The sequence below is a fragment of the Erpetoichthys calabaricus genome, chromosome 4 (genome assembly GCF_900747795.2).
Source record: "Erpetoichthys calabaricus chromosome 4, fErpCal1.3, whole genome shotgun sequence".
NCBI classification, from domain to species: domain Eukaryota; kingdom Metazoa; phylum Chordata; class Cladistia; order Polypteriformes; family Polypteridae; genus Erpetoichthys; species Erpetoichthys calabaricus.
In genome coordinates, this window is record NC_041397.2 from 149,549,241 (window position 1) to 149,567,252 (window position 18,012).

The 18,012-nt window shown below is 34.8% G+C and overlaps 1 protein-coding gene across 1 annotated transcript in view; it reads right to left on the reverse strand.

Moving 5' to 3' along the window:
* gbe1b (glucan (1,4-alpha-), branching enzyme 1b) overlaps positions 1–18,012 on the reverse strand; it is a 1,026,151-nt gene that overhangs the window by 230,085 nt on the left and 778,054 nt on the right. Inside the window, exon 14 of the mRNA XM_051926986.1 lies at positions 8,855–8,985. Coding sequence (XP_051782946.1) covers positions 8,855–8,985 — 131 coding nt within the window. The remainder of the gene's footprint in view (positions 1–8,854; positions 8,986–18,012) is intronic.

The following is an 18,012-nucleotide window of genomic DNA, read 5'->3' on the forward strand; positions in this document are numbered from 1 at the left end:
TTTGGAAAACATGAAGGGTATGAAGGTTGTGTGTGGAGATTTCAGTACTTCTTCTCTGTCAAAAAATCATTCAAGATATTTAGCTGAACAAAGCACATGGTTTGAGGGTCTGCACAATAATGAATAGCTTGACCAGTTTATTAGTACACAAGAATCATGAGGAAATCTCGCAATCCAACAGGTGAAGGTTATGTAATTATTCAGTATGCAAGGTAATATATAGATAATATACAATATATATAGATTTAAACATCATATGGTATTAAATTGATTTAATGTTGACTGCTAAAGCACCCAAAGTAGGCAGTATGTGTTACCTTTAAATCTGTTATCCCTCACCCTCACCTCAGAAATTCGGGCCATTTCTATGACTATTTAATATTTTGTAAGACTTTTATTATGCCTAAGGCATACTTTAATTAGTTTCCTTATTGTAAAGTTAGATATTACATATGCCTGTAAATGAAACTATTACTTATTAACATCTTTTATGATAAAAGCACCACTGAACTTTGTGCATTACCCATTAGAACAGCATATAGTTTAGAGAATATTTAATAAAATCATACAACACTAAATCTTAATATTTGATACCATATCCACAATAACCTATCCACTTGTAATACAATAAGATATGAATTTATTTTACATTTTATTGACTGGAAGCATAACAGTATCTTTGGGTTTAGCTGTTGAATTTCCCTTTATTGGCATCCATATTCTGTAATTTTAACTAATTACATTACCAATGTTCCTTACGAAATAAGATCTGTTGTCATCTCTGTCTATCCTGCATTGTTCTTTATTAGTTCACATTTATTAGCCTGACTTGCTTCTGTGGAATTATTTATGTGTTAATTTTAAATTTTCACTGGCATTCATGAGTACAGTATGTCATTAGTGTTCTATGCATGTAGTGTTCCTACATGTAAAATCATAATAACTGCTTTAGATTAGATTAGGTAAACTTTATTAATCCCAAGGAGAAACTCTTATCTATTCCAAAACAAAACTGCTTGCAAAATGCAAGCCTTAATTATTACTATTAATTTATAAGCATATCATGCTGATTTCTGATACTACAATGCTTCTATTAAATTAAATTGTGGGGCACTTTTACTACATCCATCATTGATTTGAATCAACTTTAAATCACATTTAGAATACCTGTTTCAAAATAAAGCAACAGAATATGAATATGTGCTGGTTATTTGAAAGGAGACAGGTTTGTCAGGCCTCAATCTTGCCATTTGTTTGTTAGTCTCTTTTATTTTCTCTTGGTATTCTTCTCTTTTTCCTACGCAGAGTGAAAACAAATACAGACAGGACAGACCTATGATCCAAGGAAATCTTTTTTTTTTTTTTTTTAAAAAGGACTTTTAGAGTACTGTTAGCACAGTAAATTGAAAAGATTTTAGTTCATTAGAGGTCTCATTTAAAAATCAGTGTTTTTGAGGGAAAATCCTTATTATTAAAAAAAAAAAGAAGAATAAACAGTTTGGGGGAAATGACACAGTGTTATAATGAGTTTGGATGTCAAAAAGGACTAACTTCTCTCTTAACAATACACATACTGTATCATCCATTTAACAGAGGATATACTGTATTATTAAACAGTCCTTTGCCATTCGTTTTGGCTGAATATATTTCTTAAATTTGAATCCACTCTAGAGCTGCCTTATTTTTCTTTTCCAGTATTGAATATTATTATCCTTCTTGGGTAATGCAATTAAAATAAGGTAAACACTGAAAGAAACTTAGTTGAAACAAGAAGTCTACACCATCGCATGTATTAGTTCATGCTCACATCTACTTAAGCTACTCATTTGTTTCTTTCTGAGCCTGTCAAAGAGCATAGCCTACCCCTGAATCAAATGGGACAAGTCAGGAAACAACCCTGAACAGGTCAAAATTCCACTCAGAACAAACTTAGCCTTACACTAGTCATTCATTCACTTGAGGCCAATTTAGAACATGCCGTTTCTGGAAACATTTTACATGGACATGGGGTGGCTATGCAAACTCCACACAGTGACCAAGCCAGGAACTCCTCCTAGGGTATTAATAGTTGTGAGGCAGCAGCAACAGTTTTGCTTTTATCTAGAACACTTGCAGTGCAAAAAAAACTGTAAATGCACTTTTCTGTTTATAACAAACATTCATCCATTTTCTGAACCTGTTTTACATTACAGAAGGCAAAGGTTATCTTAGCAGTATCAGGCATGAAACAGTAACTGGCCCTGGAAATGTATGCAAAGGCATACCCATATTACTTTAAAATCCCTGTGGTCAGTAAAATTATCATACCCAGATAAATATCAGTAAGGAAAGAATATGCAATATTGTTAAAGTCAAAAGATTGAGCTAAAAATCAAACTTGTATTCATGAAGCAGTAAATTAGCTGTAATAATCACAATGCTGCTATGTTAACAGTGTATGTTAAAATACTATCTGAAGCAATGGCATATGCTTTTCTTGAAAGCAAGATGGTTCAGCAAACAAGTTAAAGATGGGATTATACAACATGGCACACACAAAAGCACATACTGTATTTGCCATGCTGCTGCTGCAGGTACATGGTAAGGTAGTGATGAACTTACATTTCCACTTCACCACTATTTTAATGAAAGGCTGTGTGCTTAAGACCAGATTTATCACATTTCGTTCACTTGACCTTCCAGTTCAGCTTCTCCTAACCTTTCACGTCAGTTAAAACTACATTTATGATAACAGCAGACTGTTCTCATTACTGAGTCATGTTTCATTACATTGCTGGTGTAGCTCTTGTGAAGATAATAATAATTTTATGTCAGGAAAAGCATTTGTTTTAGCATGATTCCACTGGGCTTAGACAAATACCTTTAACAGCTCTAAAATACACCAGTCTGTCCTATTGCCTCATGTTGATGAACCACAGGAAAACAATTACTTAACTGATCAAAAGCATTACCATTTGTTCCAAACTCAGTCACCATGAAACTAATGAAACATCTTTCAAGTCAGCTATTTGTCTCGTTTAATGTTTTGATCCTATAATGACACAAAATTTGAATACAGCTTGGATAATCAAAAAGCATTATGCATTCTTTCTGCAGCCAGAGATAACAGCATGAGCTGTACAATAAGCCACGCAGACCATTAACTATTTTGCATTTCAGTCTTGTAGGCAGCATAAACCACCCAGGATAGCAGCGAAGTTTGACCCTTTAACCTTGCCTTAAAGGATTACTACTCTTCAGTGCTAAATGAGCTCTTAACCTAAACAGAATTCCCAGAATAAAACAGCATAATTTACAAAGCAATGGCCAAAGATAGTCTACCTTTATAATGAATGAGACATAATGTATAACATATCAAATATTTAACATCTCGAGTCAAGCTGTGTATATCTGAGCAGGTGAGGAAAAAATGTATCCACGAATGACAGGATTTATTACTTTACTTTAAACATTTGTTTAATTGACTGACACAGGCATTAAATGTATAATATATCAAAGCTTGAAACAAAGGTTAACAATATTTATAACAATACTCATTTGTTTATTGAAAGATAGGAAGGTATGTATGAAGTATATTTGAAATGTAACAGTCCGTTGCAATATGCTAACTACTCTCTTCCATAGCTATGGACAATGTGTTTTCTGATGGACTGGAACAGTATCTAAGGGTGGTTCCTGGCCGTGAGATAGGCACTGGCTCTATGGGACCCTGAATTGGAGAAGCACATCAGATGTACATGTGCCTGAGGAGAGAAAGTCCTAATAAAGAAATATAGTATATCCCTCTGGGTTGGGAAATACATTAAAACAAATCCATAAAAATACAGTTAAATAGATATTATTTTACGTGTCCTTGCAGAGGTTTTAAAATAGTAAACTATTTTCTTAATGGTGTATTTTTTTTATTCAGCCTTTTTTATTCCAGGTAACAGAATCCTGATGTTGGACATGTGATGCCTAAATTTGCCCCTTCTACCTTACATCTTGTTAAGTGCAGGGTGACTGTTAAGTCAAAGTAAACAGAATATTCTAGCACCATACAAGCTACAGGTTTGCTTATTTGAACTCAGTGACATGTAAAATGCTGGCTCTACTTTTCTTATTAAATAGTCTAGCATAGTATTGCCTATAAAACAGTGGCTTTATCCAGAATGTGTAATTTATGCCTGTCCCTCCATACTGGATGAGTAACGGCTGGCTCTGTGCTGCCTAAACAGATTTTTTCTACAAAGTAATTTTATCATCTGATAAGGGATATTATTGGTGGTAGAAGATTAAATACACTTTCATATCGCAAAGGTGAATTTTTAAACAAGAGACAAAAAAAGAAACTGGTTACTTAGAGTCGTGACTGAAGAACTTTAAGATGGATCTTCCTTATTTACTGTAAATAAATAAATACTAAAGATTGTCATTTGCTGACTGGCCATCACTTGCTATGCATAACAACTAATGTTAAAATTCTCCAAAAACGAGAAGCTGGTGAAAATCAAAGGCAATGGTGAAAAATCCAAAAATTAGACCTCAAAAACTGAGAACCTATAAATACATTTTTCCAAACAGATAAAACAAACAAACAAACAGAGACCTCTATTTATAAAACAAGATCGAAAAGCCTCAGAAGGAAAAAAGAACAACTTGAGGCTGCCAGGTCAGCAGGAATATAAGAAAAAGAAAGAATAAAAAAATCATATCATGATCCAACAGGAATATGCGCCAAAATGCAGTTCAATTGATATAATTTTAAAGGAAGTAATACTTTATTAACTTTAGAAGGCCACTCAAATTTTCCAAGAAGTTTATAAAATTAACTTTTTGTCCATGGTACCATAGAGAAAATTTCTTTACTGAAATAAAATTGTTAATGCTCAGTGCTGAAGTAGAATGCAAGGCAGAGAGATTTATGATAAGATGTTTCTTAGTGGCAAACCAGAGGGGGCTGATTAAGAACTAAGAGAAAAATGTGAAAAAAAGGAAATATTCAGACAAAAACATTTCAAGGATTGAGTCAGGAGGCATAAATTGAAATTGTTGAATGGTGAAAAATGTGGTTTAAAATGTAACATGACCAAGAAGGAAACTAACTTGCAACTTTGCTATAATTATCCAAAAAATCATATGAATGATGTGCTAACCTGGTCAAAATTAAATCAAACAAAGCATCTGCTATTGATTTATCATCTTCAAAGTATCACTGAATGTGACCACTTTTGGTTTAAACCAAAGAACTGCCTGATTTATGACATTTTTCAGATGTTTACATGGCTGCCATTCAAAGCTACTTTAGCTTGCTATGTGAATTTTCCATTTATTACATAAATGTCAAGAAAATTCATTCATCAAATGGTGTAAAAAGTTGGTAATTAAGGAGCATACATCGCTTGATTTAAAGTTAATCATGATACTAAGACAAGCAAGACACCCAAGGATAAACCAAACTTCACAGCAAAGATACTGTAATTGAACATAAATAAAGGTTTCCATAAGCATGTCAATACTGGGAAATGAAATACATTCATAAAAGATAGAACACATGCAAGAAAATCAGAAAGCACAGGCAGCTGCAGGGTGAATACCTTTGCAATTTATACAAAGGAGATCTGAACCTAAAACTTCCATGCATAAGGAAGGATCTTGGTGATTAAATATGACATGGATATGATAAAATCTGATTTATCAACACAGTGTCTAAGAGAAATTTTGGTTTTATACATCAGAAGTGTAGTGCGCCATGTAGACTAGTCAGCAGTACAGCACATCATAATGAAGCTCCAATGCCCTTTCAATTCAGTAAAAGTTGCTGATGTTAAAGAAATAAAGCAGAAGTAATTTAGATAAAAATGACAGCAGTGAAGATCTCAGTGCCAAACATAAATTACATACAATAATGTTTGCAAAATTCATCTTGTAAATAATCTCTCAAATTTAGCAGAGTGAAGACAGGATAAACAAGACAGCTCAAATGACAGAACTATAATTAGATGCATCAGAATGTCATTAAGTCGTCCGGCTCTTAATGCCCAGCATGTCTAAACTACGGTGAATTATTTACAGAGTGAATAGAAGCAAGAATCAAGTAGGTTTTGTGGCAGAAGAGAAATGAAGAACATTTTAAGTAGTGAAAATTCTTGTACTTGAAACTGAACAGATTACCTATGAAATGTTTGCAACCAGAACACTTTTATTCAAATTGACCTGTATTATGTTTGGAAAGAAGCATGAGAAAATCAGCCGAATGAACAATGCCAGTACAATGTAAATCTAAACTGTCCTGGCAGAGGATTAGCCATGGCAACCTAACATAGTGACACTTAAATCTAGACTATAAATTGCAATGTCAAAAATACTTTTAAAACAAAACATTTGACATAAAAAAGCAGTTTGCAGCCAAGGCACACAAAAGCTGTTACCCGAGGCAAAGAAGATACCATGCTCTTTCTTTACAACAGTATCTAGAGCATAATTATCTTAAAAATAAGTACAGTTTGTATATAAGATTGGCCTTACATAAACAGCTCCCTTTAAAATAAAACTAATTGGACTTGAGAGAGTCACTATGGTGTAAAGATACCACCTCTCACTTAAAACAGAATTTCAAATTGAGCATAACTGGCAAACAACATTGTTAATGGTTTATTGGTTTGCTTCAACTTTAACATTAACAGTGTAAGGGACCTCTCTACAATCCTCTTATGATTACTACCCTCAAAAGAAGGAATGGAAACATTCATAACCAATCAATCCACTCATTTTCTAAACCAACTTAATAATTTAGGGTTCACTGGGGCGTCTTCTACAAGAAGCCAAACTCTTTAGGGAAGGGAATCCACCTACCATATAATTTTTATTTAAAGCACTAACTAATTAAATAACAAATACTTTGAAATAGTCCAGTTAATATTATTAGCAATGAGTTTACAAATGTCATTAGAGCACTAAAGGAGCAGACAATGACCACAGTATGGCTAGCATATAAAGATCACAGAAGCACAAGGAAATCAAGATACAATTGTACTCTAAGAAATTTAAGAAGAAAAAAAAAAAACTGACACAAGAATTTCATTATGTTTTTTTATGTATTAAAATTCGATTCCTTTCCAAAAACCTTAAAGTGAGGGCTAATTTCAATTTAGCAGAACAAAATAGTGAACATTGAAGATTATGTTATGAAGACATTTCACTACAGTAGTACTAACCTTCAACTTATTATAGCAAGGTGGGCTGGACATTCTTTTGGACTGTAGTGTGTGCCAGCAAAAGATGAACCTACTCTTCTCTTTGTACATTTCATTGCACCTCCGCTATAATTCAGACACAGTTAACATGTTTATAATAAACAATTATAGTGATTCAGTGAGTTCACCACAAGCTACTCACAGTCTCCATGTTCATATATATTAATGTATACTTTGGAATATTTGTAGTACATTTGGAGAACCCTGGCAGCACCTATAGTCTGGGGCAGGGATCACCCAATGTGACTTCTTCAACCAAAATTTAGAATAATTGACTCTTCATCACCATATCTTTAAATGCAGTATATCTTACTGTAAATCATAAACATAGTGAATTAAACTAAATATACAAGGCTGAAGACTGAACTATCAGCTTTCAGATCAAGTACTTAATCACAATGTTACTCATTTATTATACTGTTTTCCTTTGATATCCATTTCCAATTAATGCAAAACTAGTAGCTTTGGATAAAAGGCAGTAAAAAACCCTTCATGGCGCACAAGCCTACCACAGAGCACACTTACCAATAAACCAATATGGGACAACCTAGACTGGCTAATCAACCTAGCCCGGTTATCTTTGTGATGCTCAAAGAAAATGAAATACAAAGAGAAACATAAGCAATACAAAGGGAATGTATTAGAACTCCATATCAAGAGTGAGCAATCCAAAATATAAGGCCAGGACCACTGTACCACTCTGCTATGCCCATTAACTCATGCCATGTTAGTAAATTTTGCACTTAATTTTTAAAGTGAAACACATGGCCTACCCTTCAGAACCAATTCCAATAGTATACTCTTTTTTAAATAAAACATTCATTTATGTAGTTGCACAGTTCATAACAAACATAATTAACATGCATACATCTTAGTTGATCGACATAATGCTCAGTTCTTTCACAGTGGCAAATCCTTAGAACCTTACTAATTCAGATGCCAATTTGAATATATTTACCATAAGTAAATACCAATTGCAATTTTTCATTTTCATTCTCAAGATTTCCTGAAACCAGAGTACGGACCTGAGGTTTGAGAAGAGACCAAAGCAAGTCATAATTCTGTAAAATGATGAATAAATAAAGAGAAAATGCCTGTGAAGGGGCTACTGCTAGAGATAGAAAATTAATATGAATAAGAAATGGCATACAAATTTAAGCTGAGGTAAAGATGAATAAAGATTTTCCTGTATTTAAGACTGTATATGTGGCAACAAAATACATTACAATACATCAGAGTTAATATTAAGGGAAGGTCTTTCATGCAAGTTAGCTTACTGTATCTGCTTACTTCATTCTTCATGACTCATTTATAGGCAAGTGATCATTTAAATACATCTTGAGACTTCAGCTACCAAAAAGTAAAGCATAGAAACCTCTGTGATTATCATATTTACAAAAAGCTAAATAGCACGAATATATAATAAAAATAAATAGCTATATTGAAAATAAATTTACTTGGCAAATAATTTTATTCATATTGTGTGGCTACTGGCAAAAATTAGGTAAATTGATCATATTAATTTCTAAACTAAACTTAGAATAAAACCAGTAGTCTGAGGTGAAAAGAAACATGAAAGCACAAATAGTAGAACCCAGATTGGCTAGTTTAAAGGATACTTCCCTGGAACTTCAACTCCCACTTGGTAATCAGTGTAGCTCTTTGATGGATGGAAGTTAAAAATGAAGAGAATGTTCCCTCTTTCAAAGGCAATGATCTTATCTCCCTCATGCTGTGTGCTCACATATGCCTATAAATGAAAACGGGAGAATCAAATATGATAAATATTCCAATTAGTATTCCTACTTGGCAAATTTTCAACAAAGCATTCAAATTTCTTAGGAAATAAAACTAGCAACAATATGCTCATGGAAAGTTCAGATATAATTTGACTCTTTAAAGTTTCCATTAATACATTTATTTAGCTTTTTTACTTATAAAAAGTAAGTAAAAGTGGAATCGCTGTAAAAAATATCAAAGTTGTGAACAGTTCACCATTTCAGAAAGTTATCATTCATAGAGTATGCATTCCACATTTTTAGCTGACATGGGAATAAATACTGCTACTTTTTTCCCCTTAAAAGCTGAGCTATCTCCAGCAACATGTCATTAAAATTGATTATCATTGTCACTCAGCATTACTTTTAGCACTTATTCTACCCTCCCTCCAAATGCAGATTCTGAAAACAGAGACACTTCTGTCATTTGAGATAAGTCGTCATGTTAGAATTGCAAAGAGCTGACATTTACATTAAACAAAATATATGTATATTAAACTTTGATGCAATTAGCTTCATGTGCTTTTGGGATCTGTTTTAAGAACAAATTATATTTTCTGTTCCTTAAGCATTTAATAAACGTTAAAATTAATTATGAGGCAGTGGAAACCACAGGTTGAAGAGCCAATCATCTGCAGTGAATTAGCATATGTCTACTTTTTATACTGATTAAAAATCACTTTAGTAGAAACTGCTTTAGTATTATAGATTAAAGATGTTGCTCAAGTGAAACATTCTGCAAATGATCTTGAAATAATCAAATACAAAGTTCACTTTCAACTAAAGTCACATTTTTTTTGGCTGCGCCACTAATTTAAAAAAAACATACTGTCAATTGAAATTGGAATGGGAGTTTGTTTCTAATCGTAATGGAAAATAAATATTAAGAATCACTTTTTCAAAACAAAGAATAAGGGATCTTAGATAAAGAGATCAACTTATCACATTCTTTAAAAATGAAACCTACCGCAAGCTTTTTTGTTTTGTCTGTGTAATATCTAATATCTATCAATATTAAATGGTAGTGAACTTTTTTTCTGATTTCACAATTTCAACAGTAAAAAAAACCTGAAGGCATGCACAGCACAAAACAAAATCCATCTTTACAGATACAGCATAGCCATCTCCATTTATCAAACAATTGTAGGTGACAAAGTGGGAAAAATCTTCAAACAAACCAAGGTGGTGCAGCCTACATCAACAGGAGAAGTGTCTCTGTTAGTTGCATAGCCCGCTGTCACTTGGTTTTCCAGACCTGCTATGTTACTTTTAGTCACTACACGAAGCAAATATGCTAATGTTATCATTAGTTTACAGTTTTGCTATCTTTTACTTGGCAGTGCTTAGCAGCCCTACTTGCTATTGCTATGGGGCTTAAGTTAATGGTCATTGCTTGCTTACCAGGTTGTTACTTAGGCCTACCCTTTGCATTTTCTGATCTTACCAGAAATGTGTACATTTTCTAATTTGCTTATATGACAAACTCTATAATTTATATCAAAACCAATCAGCAATATTTCTGAATTTCTGACAGGACCACTGAGATCTGTTAAAACTCTCTAAAAATTCAGATTACTTATACTTTTAAAGACAAGCATCTGAATATGATTATTTCCTATTCAGCATTTCTCATGTCACTTTGACTCTTCAACTACAACCCAATACAAATGAAGTTACAGTTAAAACCAAGAAAAAAAAATCCTACATTTTTTTTCTTATTTCCTCTACCTGACAGATGCGCTACTTTTGTTGGCATTGCAAAGGAATTTGCAGGATTGTGTCTTACTCACATGTAAACACTATTGAACAATTAATTCACTATTGGTCCCCATGCAGGTGGTCATGTAAGTTATACTATGAATCTGCTCATACTGTTGTCTCCCCCAACTTTATTTTTAGTGTTTGATCCCATTTATATTATTGTAATTCACGGTTTGACTGACTGACTTTTATGTTAGTTGATTAACCATAACCTCATCTATATATATAAAATCCCTATGTGCGTCCAGGTGTCCGTGTGTGGGTGTCTTCTGGTGAAGTGCGCATGCGCGGGGCACGATGCTATGCGCGATATTACTGTCAGAGAAAGTTAGAGGCGTTTTACGGAAATACAAACCAGTATTACTGCGAGAGGAAATTAAAGGTACACAATACAGTGACGCATATTACAGCCACATACAAGCCAGTATTACTGTCAGAGGAGATTAAAGGCATATTACCGATGCGCACGCCTGTATTACTGCCAGAGAAAATTAAACGTATATTACGTACGTACGGACGTATATTACGGACGTACAAAATGGTATCCTTCAATAAGGGCGCGCACAAAAAGGCGAGCCTTAAAAGGACGACCTCAATTGGGCGCAGCGAATAAAGATCTGCACCTGTTGCTCTTCACATATTCCAGAGCCATTTGAACTAAATTATCTACGCGCCGTTATTGAATAGAGCCGTACAAGACAGTATTACTGTCACAGAAAATTAAAGACACACACTACATGGCGGCAGCCCACGAAGAACGGTCAACTCAGCAAGTAAACATCAACAAAAGAAAGGCTGAAAGAAAGAAAAATACAACCAACAAAAAGAATGAGGTCAAAGTCCCTTGCCATTTAATATAGACTGTTCCTACTAATGATTATGCACTACTGTTCTAGCGCCTGTTATTGTAACGGGCTAAATGACTAGTAATACATATTTATCTATGTAACTGTAGTTAACTGAAGTGCATCCTTTTAATTTTTTTATAGGAAGGGAAGTTGTGGGGGCTCCACCAAAAAGGGACTAGTGCCTCTAGAGATTGGGGTAGATGCATAATGACACATGCTTCATTGTAATTTTGAGAATGACACAAATATTGGTTTTCACGAAGTTTGCTGCTTCAGAATTTTTAGATCTTTTTGTCAGATGTTTCTAAGGTATACTGTATATAATTACAAGCATTTCATAAGTGTAAAAGGCTTTTATTGACAATTACATTAAATTTATGCAAAGAGTCAATATGTGCAGTGCTGGCCCTTCTTTTTCAAGACCTCTGCAATTCACCCTGGCATGCTGTCAATCAACTTCTGAGCCAAATCCTGACTGATGGCTGCCCATTCTTGCATAGTTAAAGTTTGGAGTTTATCAGAATTTGAGGGTTTTTGTTGGCAACCCGCCACTTGAAGATTGACCACAAGTTCTCAAAGGGATTAAGGTTTGGGGAGTTTCCTGGTCATGGACCCAAAATTTCTTGATTTGTTCCCCGAGCCACTTAGTTATTACTTTTGCCTTACAGCACAGTGCTCCATCATGCTGAAAAAGGGATTGCTCATCACCAAACTGTTCTTGGATGGTTGGAAGAAGTTGCTCTCGAAGTATGCTTTGGTACCATTGTTTATTCATGGCTGTGTTCTTAGGCAAAATTGTGAGGGAGCCCACTCTCTTGGCTGAGAAGCAGCCCCACACATGAATGGCCTCAGGATGCTTTACTGTTGGCGTGACACAGGACTGATGGTAGCGCTCACCTTTTCTTCTCTAGACAATCTTTTTTCCAGATGCCCCAAACAATCGGAAAGGGGATTCATCAGAGAAAATGACTTTACCCCAATCCTCAGCAGTCCAATCCCTGTACCTTTTGCAGAATATCAGTCTGTCCCTGATGTTTTTCTTGAAGAGAAGTGGCTTCTTTGCTGCCCTAATTGAAACCAGGCCATCCTCCAAAAGTCTTTGCCTCACTGTGTGTGCCGATGCACTCCCACCTGCCTGCTGCCATTCCTGAGCAAGCTCTGCACTGGTGGTGACCCGATCCCGCAGCTGAATCAACTTTAGGAGATGGTCCTGGCACTTGCTGGACTTTCTTGGACACCCTGAAGCTTCTTCACAACAATTAAACCTCTCTCCTTGAAGTTCTTGATGATCCGATAAGATTGCACCTAAATCAACCATTTATCAGCAGCAATATCCTTGCCTGTGAAGCCCTTTTTGTGCAAAGCAATGATGACTGCACGTTTCCTTGCAGGTAAGCATGGTTAACAGAGGAAGAACAATGATTTCAAGCACCACCCTTCTTTTAAAGCATCCAGTCTGCTATTCTAACTAAATCAGCATGACAAGAGTGATCTCCAGTCTGGTCCTCTCAGAACTCTCACCTGTGTTAACGTAGATGATCACTGAAATGATGGCATGGCAGAAATGCAGTGGAAATAGGTTTTGGGGATGAAGTTCATTTTCATGGCAAAGAGGGAGACTTTGCAATTAATTGCAATTCATCTGAACACTCTTCATAACATTCTGGAGTATATGCAAAATGCCATCATAAGACCTGAGCCAGCAAACTTTGTGAAAATTAATATTTGTGTTTTCTCAAAACTTTTGGCCACGACTGTAGATTGGTGAACCTGGTGGTAAAGAATGTTACCAAGGACAAGGTAATATCAGGTTACTGCCACTTTTAAGTTCCAAAGATTGGGAGTGCTGTGACAGCTGGGTGAAGCCTTGTTGACTGTTGTCCATTTTTCATTTACAGAAGTAAAGGAATTGGTGTATCTTGTCTTGTTCTGCTTTGTAGAATTTTTGTTGATGACGGTAGTAAATTGATCCAAGATGATTATGAGAAACTTTGTGTTGTGCTTACCAACACATGGCAATGGGGTGGGGAAAGAAAAACAGTAAATCTCATGTCAACTAATGAAAGAAACATGTTAGTTTCCTACATGAAAAACAATCCTTTAAAAGTAGAAAGGGGACAAAAACTTAATTGTGTTGTGATCAGTGTTAACTGGGTGTAAGATGAGGGAGGTGCGAAATGTAATGTCAAGATGTTAAAAACTATGAAATGATTTAAAATTATAAAAACACTACCTCACACTATATTGTGCACTTCTCTCCATGACCTTGAACTGGAAAAGTGAGCTTGGGTTAGAAAAGGAGTGTATGGAGTTTTCCAAAAAAGAATGTACAGAGTGGCATCAGCTAAGCCATTCTGTACATCCTTTGCAATGTGATTAGGATCTTTGTCAAAACTTTTATTTTTGGCTCAACTTGAGCACTATCAGTGCTGTCAGTATAAGTTCTGACTCCCCATTTCCCTGTAATATAAATATGAAATGCACCTTCTACGCCTTTAAATATATACAGTTGATACTAAATATATGCAGGATTATCCATCCATCCATCCATTTTCCAACCCGCTGAATCCGAACACAGGGTCACGGGGGTCTGCTGGAGCCAATCCCAGCCAACACAGGGCACAAGGCAGGAACCAATCCTGGGCAGGGTGCCAACCCACCGCAGGACACACACAAACACACACACCCACACACCAAGCACACACTAGGGCCAATTTAGAATCGCCAATCCACCTAACCTGCATGTCTTTGGACTGTGGGAGGAAACCGGAGCGCCCGGAGGAAACCCACGCAGACACGGGGAGAACATGCAAACTCCACGCAGGGAGGACCCGGGAAGCGAACCCGGGTCCCCAGGTCTCTCAGCTGCGAGGCAGCAGCACTACCCACTGCGCCACCGTGCCGCCCTATGCAGGATTAAATGAAGTTAAATATCAGTCTACGAAATGTACAATGCTGGGCACATTGTTAATCAACATGGCTCCAAAACTGTAAATAGGGTGAACTCTTAGAAACTGAAAAATAATTTTTATTTCTACCATAATTTGTTTTAGACATACTTGTCTATTGCAGGACATTACAACTGACCCAGACTTTATTGGCTGAAATAAGTGCAGTGGACAAGAATGTTTTGATTGTTATTTGTTAAAAGCTGTACCGATAATTTATACTCTTCTGTATGAAATCAAGTTCCGTAAGAAAGGTGATCATGCTATGAATAAGTAGAGATATTTTAAATGTTGGTAGCTTATCTAAGTTGTATATTCACTTAATTTTTCTTTGCTTAAGGAAAAAATAAAATTTTGTTTCTGAGAAACCTTCAATCTGGATTTTGGCTTAGCCCAATCATAGAGACAGGCTTAAGTATAAATGTGATTCAGAGGTTTCAGAGTTTTTATTATGTTTCAACCCACTACAAAAGTTCTAGTTCATGAAACATGGACCTACCACATTATATTAAATGCAGGCACCCCACAAGAATATGTTTTGGGTAGTCTGCATCTTATCATGAACAATATTGACAGTTTTCAAAGTACAATTTTTTATTCAGATAATAGTTTTACTCGTATATTCCTAACCCCTGCTAATTACTGTCATATTCAATTTGCAGACAGATTTCAGTGTTATTCGCAGAGTGTAATCAAACTGAGGTAAGTTTTTAATGAAATCAAGAAATAAGGCCATAATTTTGTATTAATATGTTAAACTTTCTATTGAAGTTTTTACTGAAAAAAGCACTACCTTTCTTGAAAGATACAAATATTTAGGCATATGCCTAGAAAATAATCTAAAATGTAATTGTTACATAAAATGTTTAATAAAGGCTGGCTGCATAGGTTAAGTCATATTTCTCTGTATGACATGGAAAACAATTTATTACATTTGTTTTTGTCACAGCTGGATTATTGGGATATGCTGTAGATGTGCAGAATCATTTTTGTTATTAAAACTGAATTCTCTGTATTACTATGAAGCCACTTTATTTAAAATTATACCTGATCTCATATTTCTGACACAGTAATAGTTCATGCACAATTACACAATCTATTTACTATCTTCAGAAATATTAATGGGGGAAAAGAAATCCACAACTTTCAGTCGAGAGTCGAGTATTTTATAGACAAACCTGTACCAATTCAATCCAGTGTCCTACAAAAATCACACTATGACCAGGCTGTCTAAATGCATTATCTGCAAGGTCAAGTCATTCAACTATGTAACCTTATTTAAAAGATGTGGAGGTTAATATATTAATATTTGATCAGATACTGTCTTTATCATATTTATTTTAGTTAATTCCAAGTTCATGCATGTTTAATGGGTAATAATCCATTTATAAAATGACATCAACAAAAGATTTTTTTTAATAAACTAGAGAAAATTAAATATCCCTGTACAGGAATATGCAGTTTGGTTTGCATTTCTCAAATAATTGATTTTAAAGATTCTGTCACATTGAAAATTGTGGATTACTTTAAGATAAAAACTTCCCACTTTAAATATGTATTGGAAGTGTTGTGCAGTGGAATGATGAAAGCACATAAAAAAATAAAGAGGCTGTTCATTAAATTAACAAAAATATTATAAACAATACAAAAATATCCCTAGAATTAAAACAGACAGCCAAATAGAAAAACACTGGAGTAACACTCTGTCCTTCTTCTCAAATGATAATCTTAAAAAAAAAAATATATATATATATATATATTATTCTTACTAACAGCTTGGAACATCTAAACTTTGCTTGCCCCTCCTTTGTTTGCATGTAGAGAGAATCGCTTTGAGTTCTCCCCACCTTGAACATCTATGCTCCAACACTGGGGATACGTCATACTGATTAGCTTCAGTTTTTAACTGCATGAACTTTGGCCTAATAATAAACTGCAGTAGGCATCAGTAGACCTGATCTCAACCTGTGACTTATGGGGAGCCTTTTCAACAAAGGGCAAACAGACATTCTTTGAAAAGAGACCTTGCAGGTATATGTACTGTTCTTGCATTTTTATGTATTTACACTAACAACGTAAGAGGTTAAAACAACAAATGAATCACACTCATGTTTCTAATAAATAATTGTTTTGGTCTCACTGGCATTATGTTGGGTTCAGAGATGGCTCATGCGGACCCCATATCTTCCACATTGTTTAAACAAAGCTTGGATGTTCCTAATCACATTTTTCAGTCTCAGGATTGAACTGCTTCAGATTTTAAAAGAGGGATCATTAATACTCCACTGAAAATTCTTGTAATGTACATTCTTTTAATAACTAAACAGGTAATGTTTACTAAAGTGTCTTAACTTTCAGTTAGATGAATGGCACCTTTAAAAAGAAAAAAGCATCTGGCATGAGAGTTAACTCTCTTGATAATGGGATTTTCCAGGTTCCTTTTGTAAAAAATAGCAATTACTAAAACTGCAACAAAAGGAGAAAATAATTAAAAAAAACACCAACAAAGTTAGCCTGAGATGACCCTGCATGAAGAAAACTGAGAGCCAAATACTCTGCTCAGTTTGGGGTCTGTCTTGTAGCCATGAAGTTCAATATCCAGTATTCAAAACACATCATTAATGAGATGTTATTGTTGCAGTGCACAAAGCTACACAGTGAAAAAACAGAGCAAGGAAATTAATGTCAAGTAGGTGCTGGTCCCTGCTGAGAGTTTCAATCATGAAATCAAATCTTTAATGCAAGTAAAACTCAACATTGTTTGATCACATTTACTTTCTGAAGTGATTATTTGCATAGTATTCTCAGCAAGATCTGTTTTGTGAGTCTGATTTAGTGGAGCAGAAGCCACAACCCATAATCTTGCTCTATTAGGGGTAAGTGATTAATTACGTTTTAAGATATCTAAATATTATAGGTCTGCTGAATTAGCAATACCTAAACTAGGAGTTAAAGGACAGCCAAGGAGTTTAATTAATGCACAAAACAGAGATGTTTCCCAAAAATGATAGCATAGTGTTAATATGCAATATTTTACTGCTGAAAAATGATTGGAAAACAGTATTTTTCTTTTCTAACACAACATCAAAAGTTAGAGAATTTCATTTTCAGTTTGGTATGTGGTTTAAATTAAACAAGTCAGTGTTTATTTGTAAGTCTGCATCTAGACAAGGGCTACTACCTTACTATAGTCATAGTTTTGCTATTTAAAGAAAAGAAGAATTCAATTTAACATTATTGTTTACAGGATGCAAGCTAACAGCTAAATGCATATTGAGAATAGGGAAACCTAAAGTAATAGTAGTTTGACATAAAATGCTGACTGGGAACTTTCTCTCTTTAAAGCTGCATGTTTTATGGACCTTAAACTACAGAGCTGCATGAAAAGCAAATAAAAGGGAACAAAAGAAGAAAAGTGAAGTGTAATGGTATAAATGGAGGA